We start from the raw sequence: 18,121 nt of genomic DNA on the forward strand, positions 1-18,121 counted from the left end.
TCCGTCCCGAATTCTACATTCACCTGAGACACCAGAGCTTCCTGTACACTCATGATAGCCGGCAAACAAAAGACTTGCATAACCGCAAAGCTGCAAAACTGAGCATTTTTTGTTGCTGACTCTGCAGAAGTCCCTTCCCCCCAAAACCTCCACACATGTACAGACAACATAACTAAATTGCAAAAGTAGAATTTAAAGTTGCTTGTACTGAGCTTATCAGTGTCAGTTTGACGCGATCAGTCACAATGCCCCTTGGTGACCTTGCCGTGACAGCGTTTGGCCGTCAATGTCTTTAAAAGCTTTTGATTTGGCATTGTTATCTTGAGTGGATTAGCGATCCTTTTGGAGATGACATCAGGAACATGGAAATGAAATGTCTTGTTGAGTGCATTTGTCATGTGACCTGCTCCACCTAATATCCTCAGGGAGCACTTTGTATTTGCTTAGCTCCCTGGAGGCCCGCTTGAGCTGTGTGCGTACGCATATGCATGCGTATGTGTTTGATCGCAATGTTCCATTTGAGAAAAGCAATCAGGCTCTGGAATCACACGCTAAATGAGTAAGAAGAAGCACCCGAGTGTCCTTTGAAAGAGAAAGAAAGAAAATGTTCATTGACGGAGCACGATGGGGTAGTGTTTTCATGCTACCTCACTGCTTGAGACTGTGAGTTTGCATCCCTGCTTGTGTGTGTTCTTAGAAGACTCTTGACGCTTGAATGGATGGCCTGAGCAGAATGGACCCATGGGTCACACAAGACAAGTAATAAAAATGTTTTTTTGTCTTTGCACTAGATTTGCCATTTGAGGCGTAGACTTGACCAATTGTAGAAAAGTACCATCAAAAAGGCCTGACCAAATTGACCCATGGTTAAACCATGTGTCAGGAGGGAGGATCGGCAATACCTTTTTTTTTTTTTTTTTTTAAATACACTGGCATACACCGGACTGTTTTATGCTTGAGGTGGAGACATAATTTTATGAGAAAAGGCAGCATTGAAAATGAATGAATGGGTGGTTTGACTAAAATTAGCACTATGTGTCAAAAATGGGTTATACTGTATAGCTTGTTCTTCAGCAATTGTGTCCATACGGACTTTTCTCATTTTTCATGCAATTTACTCTAATAAAGAGACATGGTATGGAAAATAGTTGAAGTACCTAAGGAAAATTGACCCATGGGTTGGGCTATTTAGCTCTAAAGAATTTTTGAATGGAAACAAAAAAAGACAACGGATTGCTGTGCCATCCGTGTCTGGTTAATTAGAATTTGGAACAACTTTTGTAGGCATGTTTTTTCAGTAACTCCATAAGATTTACCCTGTAACTACATCTTGTTTCATTTCTGACTCATCTGCCCGGAATTGGATCACTAATGAAAATGCACATCGCAAAAAAACAAAATAAATGCATCAAACATTTTTCAAACGTGTCACGATAAGAAAAAAATTGCAATGTGTTGCTTCATGTTTCTATTAATTTGCTCTTAAATTGAAAAGTCAAATTTACTGAAAATTTACCTTAATTGCAAAATTGATCCATGGGTTGGACCATGTCTCAAGGGAATGAACACAGCAAATTTTACATTATACTTTTGAATGATAATTTGCTTTGAGAAAAATATCACAAATGTTGTTTTCTAAGTGTTTTAAATCGAGTGGTTATGTGCGTGAAGGAAACTCAGAGGGATTGAAAGGAATTATCAGAGTTGTGCAGAAGGAAAGGCGGCAGTGGTTTGAACTTCATTGGTATGTCCTGACTCAGCGGTGTGCAACTGTGACTTTCAAATCTGAACTTGTGACTTTTCCCTACACACTTTTGCATGATCTGCACTAAACACACCACACATTACAAAGAAGACATTTCCTTCATGTGGTTGCTGATGTAATCATCCAGAATGCGCAGGCACACATATGCGGGCAGGTGACAGATTGGGTAGTGAAAGTCACGGAGATGCTCCAGATAAGGCTGTTAATAAGTAAGCCTCCCTCCTGTTTCGTGTTGTTTGCTGCGCAGTGGATGGAAAAATTGGACCAATGACATACAAATATGTGCAACAAGTAGATGTTGGCCTATGCCATCACAAGTGGAGCGTATTTTTTGCATTGGTGACCATATCAGGGTAAATACAAGAATCACAACAAAATATCCTGACAAGTACTCCCACGTTAACCCCAAAAGATAAGCAGAGCTGCAGGGATTAGCAATTCAAAATCTGCAGTCTTATGCTGAAGTGCTGAAAATGTGTCTAAGTGTGAGTTTTGCATGGCCGCAGACTGAAAAACGATCCCGTTTGTAACATGACTATCCCGAGGTGGCGGGACAACAAAGGCCCTTGTAGCCTGAGCCCATCCGATAATCACGGGGTCTTTTAAAGCCAAAGTTCCCTTTAAACGGACAAAAGTATTGGGAAGTGGCATGGGAACATGAAGTCATCTTCCACTAGTATGGGGTCTGTGTATGTGTGCATCCTGTAAAATATTATACATTTCAACTCGTTAAAATGTATGCAAATATTGCCGTATAAAAAAGTGTGACTTCAAATATTATTCAAAACTTGCTACAAACTTGAACAGGACATGTTTGATTATTCATAAGTAATTATACAAGGTATGCAAAATTATGTGTACACACTTTAAATTTGCTTTTTAAAACACGGTACAAAGGAGAGAGAAGGGCGGAAAGGATGGTAACAAGGATGTGATGAAGGAAAGAACAAAGAATAGGCAGATTCATCCATACATTCGTTTTATAGGGCCGCTTATCCACACGAGGTTCGCAGGCTTGCTGGTGCCTATCCCAGGTGGCTTCGGGCAGTAGGCGGGGAACATCCTGAACTGGTTGCCAGCCAATTGCGGGGCACACAGAGACGAACAATACCCAATCACACCTAAGGACAATTTAGTATCTCCAATACACCAACCATGCATGGTTTTGGTGTGGGAGGAAGCCGGAGTTCCCAGAGAGAACCCATGCAAGCTCGGGTAGAACATGGAAACTCCACACGGAAAGACCGGAGAAAAGTGGACTCGAGTTCCGTTAACTGTGAGGCGTACTTGCAATACACTGCACCACCGAGCCGCCCTTGATACAATCGACATAAGATAAAAGACTGGAAACATGGATGATATGGAAGGAAGGAATTTAGAGAGGAAGGAAGGAATTCAGGAACAAAGTAAAAGGAAAGAGGGAAGTAAGGTAGGTTGGTAGGTGAAAGAGAAAGAAAGAAAGAAGGAAAGAAAGAAAGAAGATGGAAAAAGTAGGGAGAGACGAAAGGAGTAAAGGAAGGAATGAATGAACCAAGTAATGATGGAAGGGAGGAATAACGATCGAAAGCAGGAAGGAAGCATAGAATAAAGCAGAAAAGAAAGGATGGATTGAAAGAAATGAGGATACATGACAGAAAAAAAAAACAATAGAGGGATGATGGAAGGACATAAGGATTGAAGGATGAAAAGCCGGTTGGGAGATCAGAAAGATTGACCATGAAAGAACAAAGTTAGAGCTTCAGCACCTGCCCATCAACTCAACACAATTCTGAACACACACCTGGCCTTGAGACCATAATTTGAATCCTTGAGTAGAAATCCAAACCCAAGGCGAAAAACATGATTTGGAAACTCAAAATAAGCCTGTTTCATAGCTGTAATTCAAGTGTATACCTGCTTTTCAATCTACCCAGTAACTGTCTCCAGCATAATGTTTTCCTCGAACCAGCATGCCTCCCAGGCATGAGAGACAGTTGCGATACTGTTTGTAAACACCGCATCAAGAGGAGGGAAGGAAAAAAAAAATCCCTTTGAACATTTTAAGGCGTAGAAGAGGAATGTGTGAATTTACAGTGAAGCGAGGGGAAAGAAGGGGGAGCCCAAGAGCTTGGAGGAGGAGAAGCGAAGTGGGCGTGCGGTAGTAACCGGAGCCGCGTGTTTACCATGCACCCAGAAACACACGAGGTCCCGCTCCGAGGACAATGTGTTCCAAAACACGTGCTGAGTTCTAAAACGTGTATCGCGTCATATCTTAGGGAGCCCGTTTTCATTTTTTGGCCCAGTGGCGTTGCTAAATATGCCTGCCAAAATATGGCAAGCGCCCCCAGGCCTGACGTAACTCTACACCGCTGTAACACACCACCACAATAATAAAAGTTTTTAGCGTTTTTCTCTGGGAACTGCACTGACAACAGTCTAAAAGTACAGTGGTACCTTGATTTAGGAATTTAATTTGTGACTCAAATTACTCACATATCAAATCAAATTTCCCCATTAAATGATTTGAAATGTCAATAAAGCACAGTATCCTGAGTAATAAAAGATCATCCCCATTAAATTAATTGAAATGTCAATAATCCACAGTATCCTGAGTAATAAAAGATCATGTAAAGAAACAATCTTGTGTAATTAAACTGACGGTAGTCAACACATATCTCAGTACTGTATTCATATGTTAATACTTTGAAAATTATATAAACATTGAAATATTGATATATTCTAATTCTACACTTAATTGTCTAAAAGCAGATATTACAATAAGTTGAAACACTAGTTTGGAGCAAAATGTACTTAACGTTTTGGGATATTCATCTTTCAATTGTGCACATCGCCTTCTCATCCCTTATTTGCATGTAGATTAATTACAATTTGACCTTTTTGGCTGCTGGGAAATGAAAGTCGAGACCTTAAGGGGCGTTGTTTTCGTAAAAATGTCAAGGCGGAAATATATATATATATATATATATATATAAAAACACAATATATATATATATATATATATATATATATATACATATATATATATATATATATATATATATATATATATATATATATATAAACACACATATATATATATATATATATATATATATATATATATATGTGTTTATATATATATATATATATATATATATATATATATAAACACACATATATATATATATATATATATATATATATATATATATATATATATATATATATATATATATATATATATATATATATATATATATATATATATATATATACATATATACACTCCATCAAGCCGAGCGTATCACATTGAATCGTAATTAATCCAATTGTTCCGCTTTCAAATGAAGCGCCCTTGAATTATATTGAGATACTGAATAAATCATCTTTTATTGGAGAGATGCACACCCTTTGGGGACATGGATCTCAGTTTGGACTGATAGAGTGTCAGGACTTGATTCTTCGCCTGTTTCAACTCGTCTGTGTTCCATTTCTCTTTTTGCTCTCCACTCTGCTGTTTTTTTTCATAATACTAAACCTAGAAATTCAGGCTGTCTTGGCCAAAGTCAAACAACAAAGTAACTAGAGAACCCCCCCAACCTGCATGGACGTATTGTGTCTCTTATATTCTTTTCCTCCCTCTTGGCCGTAGCCCCTCCTTGAGCGTTGGACGATGAATCTGTTTTCATGGGAGTCTGGTTGAATCCAGTTCTCTCTGCCCCAACATAGGCCCGCCTTGTCTTGCCTTATTATTTTTTTTTAATCTCTTTTTTTGATTCCTCTCCACAGCACTTTATTCCTTCCCATGCTTTGTCCTTGAGTGTTTATGCCAAAACTTTAATGAGACTCTCTTGTGACAGGAAGTCCCCCCCCTTTCACCCCTTTCACCCCCCCAAGCAGGATTTAGAATCAAAGTGAAAATGTGACTCTGAAATTTTGATCATTCCAAGTTTTACAGAGCGAATTCTGTAAGTTTGACCACAGAGCTTTCTCGCAAGCCTTCTGTGAATGATTTGGGTGTATGCTAGAAAACAAAGTGGGCCTATTCACGTGCCTTCTTGAGCTGGGGGATCTTGCAGCCACCATAGGATTTCACTTCATATTAGTGACTCATGCAAAAGCTTATGCCGTACACATTAATGCTACTACCTTAACTATATCAGTTTTTATTCATTACATTTCTAGAAAATACCCCCCCCCCCCCCAAAAAAAAGGATATTTTTTCAAAAAGTACGGACACATGAAGCTGCGATCGTAAATATTTTTTACCGAGCTATATCGTACAAAAGCTCCATAAATGTTGTTAGAAAGTACTCCAAAGTCTTCCCAACATATACTGTAGACAACAGAATTTTTGTTACGTCTGCATATGGCAGTTGATGTGATGCCATGGGGGGCACGAGTGTCACTGGAGTTTGAAGTGTAGTTGCACATCCACAACACCAGGTGGTGCAGTGGCACTCAAAGTCAAAGTTTGAGCTGGAGTTATAAACTTTTTAAATTGCTGACAACTTTTAATAGTGAATGTGATTTAGAAAAAAAAACCCAGCACAGTATCTTTTACCTTTTTCTTCAGGTTAAAATGTATGCAATATTTGTGCCCTTGTTTTTAATGTTTCAGATCAATTTAAATGAATTAATATTTAGTCAATTATTTTTTTCAGCATCAAACGGTTCAATTGTTTGAAAGTGTTTCAAATTTAAATAAGATTGGCGTATTATATTATTTCAACCACTTTGATGCACTTTAAGGTATTTTTTTTATTTTATTTTTTGGACTAATCTGCAATGAAGTCAGAAAATCTGATTTATAAACTAGACTGACATTTCACTTGTGTGACAATATATGATATATAAATGTAACCATGATAGGGCTCAACCATAACAGCAATACTATATAGTGATTGCAATTTATCTCATTCACTCCCCAAAATGTTTTTATATGTTGTCTTTTTAGGTGCCCAGAAATTTAATACCAGGTATCTATTTATATATACTTTTATTTTCATTTTGCTATGTTGTTATTGAGGGTCTAAAATAAGCTGGTACTGAATGAGTGAAATATGTGATTTTTTTTCCCAAACACTTCTTACTATGTATTTTTTTTAAACAAATATGTTAAATAAATGTGTACTACTATAAACAACATAGGATTTAAAATAATAATTATAATAATAATTATTATTATAAATCCTATGTTTATGGTAGTACACATTTATAATAATAATAATAATAATAATAATAATAATTATTATTATTATTATTATTATAATTATATGCATCCAACATAAAGCATTTTTTCTCCCAAATTCCAGCATTTGCAGTGTGATAATTGCAATCAATATTCTGATGTTGATTTCAACTTGACTTTAGTCATTCTGAGTATTTATAGTCAGGCCAACATCTGTTGGAGCCACAATTCTGACTGAGTTATATGGGATCAAATCTATTGTAAGTAATGTGTTTTTTTCCATGTACTTTTGAATAATTTTCAGTTTATTCCTGGAAAGACAAACTTCGTGTACAGCGAAGGTGTTGAATGTCACACCGCCCTCCCGTGTGGACTTTTCACAGCGCTCCCAAAATTGCACCTTTGAGTGTCTATAATCCACCAGCGTTTGCAGTCATTTTGCCAAGCTTCCCTCTTGGGAGACCCGGATGTATTCCGCAAATGACTACCGTTGCTTATTTGCAGATTGTTTTGAGTGTGAAATGCTTCAAGACTGATTGCTTGCCAGAGGGCCCTCTCAAAATGAAAGACAGCTTGTGTATTGACTCATCCAATAGAGCCCTTCTGAGTTTATTTTACAGGATGCTTGTGATGGATCTGCAAGTGTGCACCCTTCACACTCTTACAGGCTACTTGGACCCATTAAATATTTACAGGAGTGCAGCTTGAGGGTTATATATAGCATCGGAACTTGAAAGCATGAGTTTACATGGCCAGACAGTTGCTGCTTCATCACCATTCTGCATGTGCACTGAATTCTAATTGAGTAATGATTGATATTCTGGCGGACGCCTTGCCACACGCTGCAGAAACCAAAGTGCTATTTTCTTTAACATTTGACCTATTTCTACGATTTCGAAAAATAATCTCATTGCATTTTTTCCCTCAATATTACTATTATGATTTAAGATGTTTAAGATGTCTTTTTTTTTTTTTTTTTTTTCAAAAAAATGCTTTCAATTTTTTTTATAACAACCATTCAATGAAGTCAGGTTGCAACAATAATGCAGGCAAATTCATATGCACTTGACTGGCAACCAGTGTTAGCAATGTACATGCTAACACTAAATAGCATCTGTATTGTGGTGATTTACAGAAAAATGTAATTGAATCTCAATTATTTAGATGAAAAACAAATTATACATTTCCTTTTATTTATGGATAACCAACTAAATTTTTGATGACTGTTATACATTTTCGATGATCAATATCAGCTATTTGTCCAGGTCCATAAATGTTTCTTGGACCCAGAAAATTGCCGTGGTTCAGTCAATCAGCGACCAGTCTAAGGTGTGGGCTACCTCTTTTTTTTTAAAAAACAAAAACAAAAAACAACACGCTTCTACAGCTGTTTCAGTGCGTTGCAGAAGGTAAAAGACTTGAAGAAATAAATTAGGTCATGAGTCAACTTCTGCTTTTGGGGAACACACTGAACATTTACACTACTAGAGGTTTTGTAACATTTGTTGCATTATTTAACCATTATTTCCCCCCAAAATGTCAAAAGGCATTTGTGGACTAATATTTTTGTTTATACATTTTTAATTCATTTCTTGTAAATAGTGAAAATAGTACAATAAATGTCATTTCGTTTATATTAGTGTCATTACAAATAATTACAAAAACTCAATTATTTCTTTAAAAAAAAAAATCCTTCATATTTGTGCATCAAAAGATGATAAATTCAGTCCTATGCTGCCATCTACAGTACAATACGGCAAAACAACTAAATGTACTACACTACAAAGCGAAGTTGTAATGGCGATCATCCATCTCGAGAGGGCAGTATAATACAACTCCATAATGACAAAAGCTTCAATAAGGAAGACGGCTAAAAAGAGGACCGGCGGTTTAAGACTCTTTTAGATTAAATTCAAAGCTAGGGATAACTGATCAAATACTAACAATGCTAACACAAAGTAACAAAGTAGCCTGAGTATGAAAAATATTTCTGCCATTTACCATGGATTTAACATCCTTACCTGCCCTCGTGTACTTTTTATCACAAGATTTGATAAAATACAGGAGTGGCCACACTAACAAACAGTAAAATAGCAACCTGAATAGAAAAAGCGCTGAGTCTACTTGACCAGGATTTTACAACCCTCCCTGGACTTAGGTACTTTTCCTTTTCCTAATAACACTTAATACACACTCCCAAACACACACAAACACACGCACACAAACACGCACACACACACACACACACACACACACACACACACACACACACAGCTGTGACTTCCTGCTTTTTGGCACTGCAGACCTCATCAGACTTGGTGATGGTCCCAAGAGAGATAGAGGGGATTGTGTAAAGGAGACGGGTTGCGTGTGTGTGTGTGTGTGTGTGTGTGAGTGCGTGCGTTTGTGCGTGCATGCGCACATACATGTCTGTCTGTGTCTGTCTTTCTTATGATGTGGCCACATAAACCCATTGCCCAACTCCCATTTTGGGTTTAAACCAAAGACACTTGACTCAGACGAAAAAACGTAACCGTATGAGACAATGGCACTCATCACTTAAAAATGTTCAACATTGGAAATAGAGAATCAATGTAATGGAAAGCAAATGTCCCGAATGAGCTGAACAGTTTGAAGTTGGAATGGTTTGAATCACTTGAAATGTGAAGGATTAGTTAAAAATTGTCCAATTTTGACATTAAATGAGGAATTTTGGAACTCAGCCTTCCTTCATTTATCGCAGGGGTTAAATTTCCAAAAATGACCGCAGTAACCGAAATCTGTCAAATTGAAATTGAACATCTTTTTTTAGTTCGTTAATAAATAAAATATATAAAATGTGATTTCTTTTTCTGTCTGGTCTGACTTAGAAAAAGGAAAAGTATCAAGGAAATTAGCAAGATGAACCTGCAATAGATATGGTCAAATGAAAACCATTTAATAGAGTTTGAATTTTTCTTAAATAAATAAAATTGCTATTTTTTTAACTTGTCCGCTTTAAAAGGAACGAAAAATGCAAGAAAAATAGTGATGTAAACCTGCAGTAGAAAAAGTTATAGTTAAATCCGCTATCAAGTGAAGCCAGCCGCGAAAAAAAAGTTGCAATAGAAAATAAAACAAGTGCACTATCTCCTAAATGAGACCCAGTTTGAAGCTGGAATATGTCGTGAAATTGCTGAGTATTCTTTTAGCCAATCAGATTTTAGATTTACCTGTCACTACTTTATCGAATCTCCTCATCCTCTCATTGGTTCAGCTCCTTATAGCTTCTGATTGGTTGGACTCTGTGCCCATCAAAGTTTGATTTACAGTGCAAAGAAATTGATTACTTTAGTACTTAATTCATTTAGTGAAGACATTCCTTAAGGGAAGCACTTAAAAAAAATTGTAAAAAATATCAATAAGTACCTAGAATTGAATATCTGGACTCTTAAACCAAAAAAAGTTCATCTTTGGGACTGAATGCGTTCAGAGTTGGATTAGGTCACTGGATACCCAATGAGGGTCCAACTCACGATCTGCCACGGGTGGGCGAAATATGTAAAAAAATTGTATTTCTGCATCTTGGAATTGTGTTTTGGAAAATATGGAATCCTAAAAAATGTTGGTGTTATGGAAATACTTTCCAATATGTCACTAATAAACTGAGCGTTTTGAAGTAGGAATGATTTGTTATTAGTTTGCTTCCGGCTCTGGACTTCCTGTGTGGAGTTTGCATGTTCTCCCCATGCTTGCTCCATGCTTCCTCCCACATTCCATAAAAAAAACCCCAAAACACTGCAGGTATAAATTGTCTAATTTGTCCTTAGGTGTCTTTGTGCAGATTTATTTTTGTTTGTTTTTGTGTGTCCTGTGATTGGCTGGCTACTAGTTCAGTATACTCTTATGTTGAAGACAGCTGGGAAAAGCTCCATCACACCCGCAGCCCTTGTGGGGGCGATAATAGATGACGATGAAAGGAAGGGTTAAAAATATGAATAAATAAATAGAAAAGGCTTCAGGTGCGTAGCATTGAGTGACTGAAGGTGGGTGGGAGCTCAAACCACCTACCTTGTAGCTCCGCCCCTCCTTCATTTATTTCAATTGGATTTCTTTTCATGGAAAAAGTGGAATTGAGGGAAAAGTAGAAAGGAAAGCAAAAGTATTAGGACGTTAATGGTAAAGAATAAAATGGAAAATGCTCCGTTTGACAAAATTCAGCCGCTTCAAATTTGACCACCGGTTGAGCGTCTGCCACTTTTCTTTTTTTCCCTTTTAATTCCCTTGCGTCTGCCTTTGTTTTGGTTGCAGATAAAATCTCCAGGGGGAGAGGACAACCACAGCCAAGAGACTCCCATCTTTTTGGGGAAAGGATGACTTTATCCTGAGTCTCATCCCATTCTGGTGGTTGGCGGCGCTGGCCCCGCTGTTCTCTCCGGGAATGTTGACAGTCCACACATGTAGGGAGAGAGATTGAAGACGATGGAAGGGGGGAGGTGAGAGAAAAAAAAAAATGACTTCACCGCCATGGCTGGACTGCCCCCTTTTTCCCCCCTCAGTCTCTCTCTCTGTCTCCCAACTTTTTATTCCTCCCTCCTCCCACCTCCTAAGTGATTCTGGAAGCGAGCGAAGGAGCATTCAGAGCGGGGAGCGTCACATTGGAGAGGGTCGGCACACCGGGGCTGAAGGCGAGCGTCTGGACTCCGAAGGATGGGGTTTGTGCACAGGTTTGTTTAGATTTTTCAAGGCGAAAGGGGCATGAGGTTTCAGTCTGCGGGGGAGACACCGAGGGAGCGCTGGATTGAGAGAAGAAGCGATGCTTTTAAGGAACGACGCTCTGAGCTTCGAGGACACGAATTCCGCTGGTTTGAATTGGTCAAGAAATGTGGAAGGATTAGGTAAAAAATTTCATGGTGTGGGATTTTTGGGAATGTACCAGCCAAAAGTTTGGAAACACTCTCTAATTCTGGCTTTCCCGTGCTTTAGGTTAATACTTAAATCATCGGCGTTATGACGAAATTTGATAAAAGAAATAATAAAGACCGTGCATGTTTTCTAATTGAGCTTCATTAAATGCAGTATTTTGACCGTTTATTTGTCATTTTCTTCCACATCATTCTCGAGGTATCTTATCCAACACACTCCGGGCACACTCCTGGCACACTCCTGGTAGTGTGATAACTAAGTGGTCGTGCCTTGTTGAACTTTGACCTCTGGGTGAAATTTCAGCTCCCTGACGTCTTCTTTAAATGCGTTCTCTTTGATTTGACAAATTACTTCACAAGGGTTAATGTAAGCATCTGTTGCCCAGATAAAGGCTTTGAACATCTTTGCGTTTTCTGTCAGCTTTATGATGTGGCTGATGCTTCATGACCTGGAATGACTTTCAGTTCTCAGCTGTGCATTTTCAAGATGTATAGTGGCTTGAATGTTTTTGAATATGAAGGTGTTTCCCAACTTTTGTGTTTTATTCTGTAGCTCCAGGATACCCCTGAATTAACTGAAAAGATTGAAGTTATAATTGTATGAAGAAACATGGAAGTCCATCAATACATTTTTTTCTAGCCCCCTGAATTGGTTGCCAGCCAATTGCAGAGCGCATATGGGTGAACAAGAAATGTGGAAGTATTCAGCCAAATTGAAAAATGTTTGTCTGCAATTGAATTGCAAATTTGGTCCTCCAAATATTGGAATATTGAATACTGGAGCAATTTGTGGCATGGTAAAAGTGTGGTTAGCATGTCCGCCTCACACTTCCGAGGTCCCAGGTTTGCTTTCAGCCTTCCTGTGTGGTTTGCATGTTCTCCTCATGCCTGCATTGTTTTCTTTCCGATTTTGTCCCACATTCTCCAAAACATGCAAGGTAGCTATATTGGAATCTTCAAATTGCTCTTCGGTGTGTTTGTGAGAGTGAATGGTTGTTTGTTTCTGTGTGCTCTGTGATTGGCTGGCAACCTGTATGCCTGTGACCCTAGTGCGGCTAAGAAAATGGATGGAGGAACGGATGGACTTATAGTTTAATTTGGATGGTAAATATGGAAGGATGTGTCTGAAAAAGTAGAAACTTGAGGAACATGAAAAATACATTCCAATAATTAAAAAGATGTCCACAATGTATCTGTTTAGAAATGTGGAAGGATTAGATAAAAATGTACTAATGAAGTATTAATTTGAGAATTTTGTCATGCATAGGACGCATCGATCTCCCGTAAGTCCCCCTTGACCTCTGCAAAGACCTTCTTCAGAACCCCTCACAATGTGGTGGCAAAGGTCCACTCTGTGGTGGACTAGTTGCTTGCTAGTACTGTGCGTTCTGGACTTATGGACCGCGGGCCAAGTGCAGCCCCGTTCCTCCCGGCAAATGGCATCTTCGTCATGGGCCGGAAACCTTTCGGAGAGCGCCGAGAGGAAAGTGGCGCGCCTCGGCGTGGTGTTCAAGCGCAACGTCCGCCAGCTTCGGGACAAAAGCGCCTGCCTGGACCTGGTCTTCCTGGTGGACGAGTCGTCTAGCGTCGGTGCTGGGAACTTTGGCAGCGAGCTGCGCTTTGTGCGCAAGATGCTCTCCGACTTCCCCGTCACGGCGGAGAACACGCGTGTTGCCCTCGTCACCTTCTCGTCCAAGACCCACGTGGTAACGCGGGTGGACCACATCACGGCCCCCAAACCGCACCAGCACAAGTGTTCCCTCTTTAACAAGGAGATCCCGGCTATCAATTATCGAGGAGGGGGCACTTACACCAAAGGAGCCTTCCAGCGTGCTGCGGTGAGTCAAAAATGACGTGAATATCAGAAGATGATGTAGTTTTATATCTAAGGTCGTATCTTACTATGTTAGCATAGCAATTTTTAGCATTCGATCAATTCTCATTAGAAGGACTGTGTTCTACATACTACAAACTACAACACCAGTTGCTAAAAAGATATATGACTTACTGTCGGTGCCACATGATGGCGGCAAATGACTACTTTTGTCTGCAAGAAATTCCTCAGCTCACTTCAACAGAGGAGCTCAGCACCAAGATGGCCGAAGAACGTGGCCAAGTCTTTACTTCGACCAAAGTAATCAGCTCATTTCCCATTAATATAGTTTCTTAGCACCAAGGTGCCAAAGTAATTATACTAGGAGATGAAATGAATGGGCTGAAATCAGCTTGAATTGACCAATCCATCATTTTTAGGAACATTTGCAACCAAATGTTAGCATTACCACTGTGAGCAGGAGCTTCTTGTTATATGTTAGCAAAGCAATTTTAAGCACTGGATTAATTCTCAATCGAAATGGTATCAGGATATGATTCTCAATTTGCCTCAACACTTTTGATGTGAGCAGGAAGCTAATTTGCTACGTGTTAGCATCACAAGCTTTAGCATTTGCTCAATTCTCATTAGATGTCATGTCTACTTGTCAGTTGGCATGAGAAGTTTCTCTTCAAGTTGCAATCTACATACAGCAACATATATATCTATCTATATCTATCTATCTATCTATCTATCTATCTATCTATCTATCTATCTATCTATCTATCTATCTATCTATCTATCTATATATATATATATATATATATATATATATATATATATATATATATATATATATATATATATATATATATATATATATATATATATATATATATATATATATATATATATATATATATATATATATATATATATATATATATATATATATATATATATATCTTATCAACTGTGACCATGTTGCAATATTGTTATTTGTTAGCATAGCACCTGTTAATGTGTTAGTATTTGATCAAGTCTCATTAAAGGTAATACCAAAATAGAGGGTGGGGGATCTAAAACCATTATCAACCTGACTTAAGTGTTTTTGTAGTCGTGTTGCCATAAAATGTTTGTCATCTTAGCGCAGCTCAAAGGTTAGCTTTTTTATGGTTTGTTGATTTGAGCTGCCTGACACCCGACCGTACTCACACATACACTCGCGCGCGCGTGGAGGACATATGGCCTGGTTCATCTGTCAAGTCCACGCAGCCCAGCTGTGTAAGTAAGCCATGTTGGTGGTATGAGGCTGGTGCTGTATAAACATCTCATTCCTCCGGTCTGCCTTCAATCATTTGTGTCTGTGAGGGTTTATGGATTCACACAAATACTGAACTTCGTGGGCGCGATACGAAACACGCAATACGCACTTAGTCGTCTTGTTTCGCTCGGGCGGTTTGTACTGGATTCTCCCCCGAGTTTCCAGCAATTAGCCCTGGACCGTATCTGTTGGCTAACAGCTTGGCCCTCAGGACAGTTTTTCAACTCAACCTCCTTAAGTTAAATGCTGATAAGGAGACTCCTGGCCTGGTCCCAGCTTCTAAAAACCACAAGAAAAAGAAAATCCCTCCAGGGGGTTGGGTCCTGAAATGTTTTAACAGTATTTCCAAACCCTCCTTAGGTGAAAAGCTGTACTTTATGGATAAGGCCCCCTCTGCAGCTCACTTATCAGATTCACTAAACACGTAATGTCATTTTGTTGAGCAACGCTCTCATTTTTCGCGAGTTGAGCGTTCCTTGTTCTTTGGGGACACGACGGCGATGAAGATAATTGATAATTGCGTAATAATCATAACAGGGCCATGTTTTATTCCCCCGGCGGCTCTATGAGACTGGGATCTATTAAGGGAAGGAGACATTTTTCCACCAGGCTTGCATGTAGAGACACGACTCTTTGGTCTCCATCTGTCTCATGTCTCGGTCTCGGCATAAGTGTCAAGCGTCGTCAGCATGCGTCCTGGTGATGTCTCATTTTTGCCTTTTTTGCATTGCGTGTGGAAAAAATGCAGACAGAGAATTAGGGGACAATATAGAGATTTTTTTTCCCCCACATGAGGAAACTTTGACATTTTTCCTCATTAAAAGCTGCCTTGTGTAAGTGCAAAAGTGCAAAATCAAATGGGAAAGTGCAACATCAGTAGGTTGTCTGCTTTTTTGGAAACTGCATCATCAGTAGTTTTCCCTTTAAGGAAGTGCAATATTTGTAGTTTGTTTTCTTTTTAGTGAAGTGTATTATTACAAGGTCTTTTTTTTTGAGTTTCTTATTCATAGCTTGTTGTGTTTTTAGGAAGGAACAGCATTTTTTGGCTGTCTTCTTTTCGGGAAAGTTGATCATTAATCTATCTTCTTTTTGTGCAACATTGATTGATGGTCTTTTCTCAGAGGTTTCACTGCCACTCATACAGGTTTTTTTTCAGAAAAGTGCAATATTTATATATTGTCCTCTTTGAGAAAAGTTTACAGTCAATAATGTGTCTTCTTTTGAGCTAAGTGCAACATGAATTGTTCATCTTTGGGGTAATGTAACATGAATAGCCGATATTCTATTTAGGAAAGTACAATATTCACTTATATCTTAAAAAATGTGCACCATCAGGATTTTCTTTCCTTATCTTACAAAAATGTAGCATGAATTCTTTTTAAGTGTGCAACATCAAGGATTTGTCTTTTTGAGAAAATAGAATTTCATTGATTATTTTCGTTTTAGGAATCTTCAGTCAATATTTTGGCTTCTTTTTAGAAGTGTCCAATGTGAATAATTTATCTTCAAGGAATGTAACATATGGTCCCTCTTCTTTTTTGCAATGTGCCATATAAGTGGCTTGTTTTCTTTAGAAAAGTATAACAAATAATTTGCCTTCTTTTTAGGAAAGCGTAATATCAATAGTTTGTCTTCTTTTTAGGAAAGTGCAATTGCATTTTTTTTTTTTTTAAAGAAAAGTCTTGAAGAGTTCTCACCTCAGTCAGCTTCTTGTGGCAGGTGTACATTCGGTTCCGACTCTTGAGTGGACTTGATGTCCTCACTTTGGGCAAGCCTGCGAGGAAAGTTGATGGAGGGAAAATCGAGTGGGAAAGAGGGGATGGAAGAATGTGAGGAAAAAGGCTGTAGAGGTCAAGAAAGAATGCAACTTTTTTTTTTCTTTTCAAGTAGCTAATGGTAAGGCTACACGTGAATCTGGCTCAAAAGAGATACCGCAATTCTTTACGGGCATGATCCAGCCAGCCAGCATTTCAACTCACAGGTGGTCAATTTAAATTTCCCTCGCTCCTGCAGCAAACTCTTCCAAATGCACCCGGAAAGCCTTTGGGCTCATTAATCACAACGAAATGTTTATGGACGTGCTGCGCGGCTTTCTATGTTTGTCATCGAGCGTAATTAAAAGTACATTAGGGCGGTTTGAGTGCGAACACACGTGCGCGCACGACGGCGGTAAAACAGACACGAGCGCGTCTGTGTCACGTAATCGCTTCAATAACTCCTAACCGGCGCTAAAAATACAAATGGCCGTCGTGAGCTTTGCCAAGCCGCAGCAGGCCAAACAAATAACGTGACTCCCATTCCAGTGAGTCAGCACAATGTCTCCCATTCCTCCCATTTCTGTGTTTTCCGTCCGAACTGAAGACCGCTTCAAACGCCGTCTGCAAGGTTAAATGAGACCCATGGTCATAATATTTGCGAGTGCTCAGAGGTGGCAGAAGAACACACACTCTGTGCTTAGTTGAAGGACAGACTCTTCAGTATATGTGTTTAAAAAAAAATTACAATCTGTTTTACATGGCCCCCCTAGTCTAAACAGAATTTGGATGATATTTTTCCATGATATTTTTTTCTATTTCGCGGGCAAACATTTTGGAAATGACATCACAGTCAAAGAAGACAAACAAAACTCAGAAAACAGGTGTGTCGTGATTGGTTTTTACCTGATGTCTGAGCATATGTCATATCATTCTCAGTAGACAGCAAAATGACTGCTCCCTGAAATAGGTAATAACAGGTTTAATTCATATTTCTCAAACACAATATTGATGACGATACCACTTTAAAACTAGTGGGAGCACATTGAACATAACGAAACAATGAATATATCTATAAAAATCTATGTTGGTTGATTGACAGCTGATTCATCATCAAAACTGTCCAAATCCACAGAATTTAAGCCTCTCCGCGGTAAATATTCTCAAATTTCTGTATTCCTCTATGAAAACAGACTGATTATCATGAGATGGACGCAAACATCTGCTTTGAAAAATAATTATCAATAGTTCAACCCATTTTCTGACATATTACCTACCGAACCAATCATCAAATAATAAAAATATTCTAGACTGGGTTTTTTTTGCTACACTCTCTATTTGAGAAAAAAAAATCAGGTTTTTTAATAAAGGGTTGTAGACTTTTTTTTTTT

The 18,121-nt window shown here is 38.5% G+C and overlaps 1 protein-coding gene across 1 annotated transcript in view; it reads left to right on the forward strand.

Moving 5' to 3' along the window:
* The first annotated feature begins 13,154 nt into the window (after window positions 1-13,154).
* svep1 (sushi, von Willebrand factor type A, EGF and pentraxin domain containing 1) overlaps window positions 13,155-18,121 on the forward strand; it is a 64,947-nt gene continuing 59,980 nt past the window's right edge. The window contains exon 1 of the mRNA XM_088409769.1: window positions 13,155-13,677. Coding sequence (XP_088265895.1) covers window positions 13,171-13,677 — 507 coding nt within the window. The 5' untranslated portion in view covers window positions 13,155-13,170. The remainder of the gene's footprint in view (window positions 13,678-18,121) is intronic.

Source organism: Hippichthys cyanospilos, chromosome 1, assembly GCF_059441005.1.
Source record: "Hippichthys cyanospilos isolate Australia breed blue-spotted pipefish chromosome 1, RoL_Hcya_1.0, whole genome shotgun sequence".
NCBI classification, from domain to species: Eukaryota; Metazoa; Chordata; class Actinopteri; order Syngnathiformes; family Syngnathidae; genus Hippichthys; species Hippichthys cyanospilos.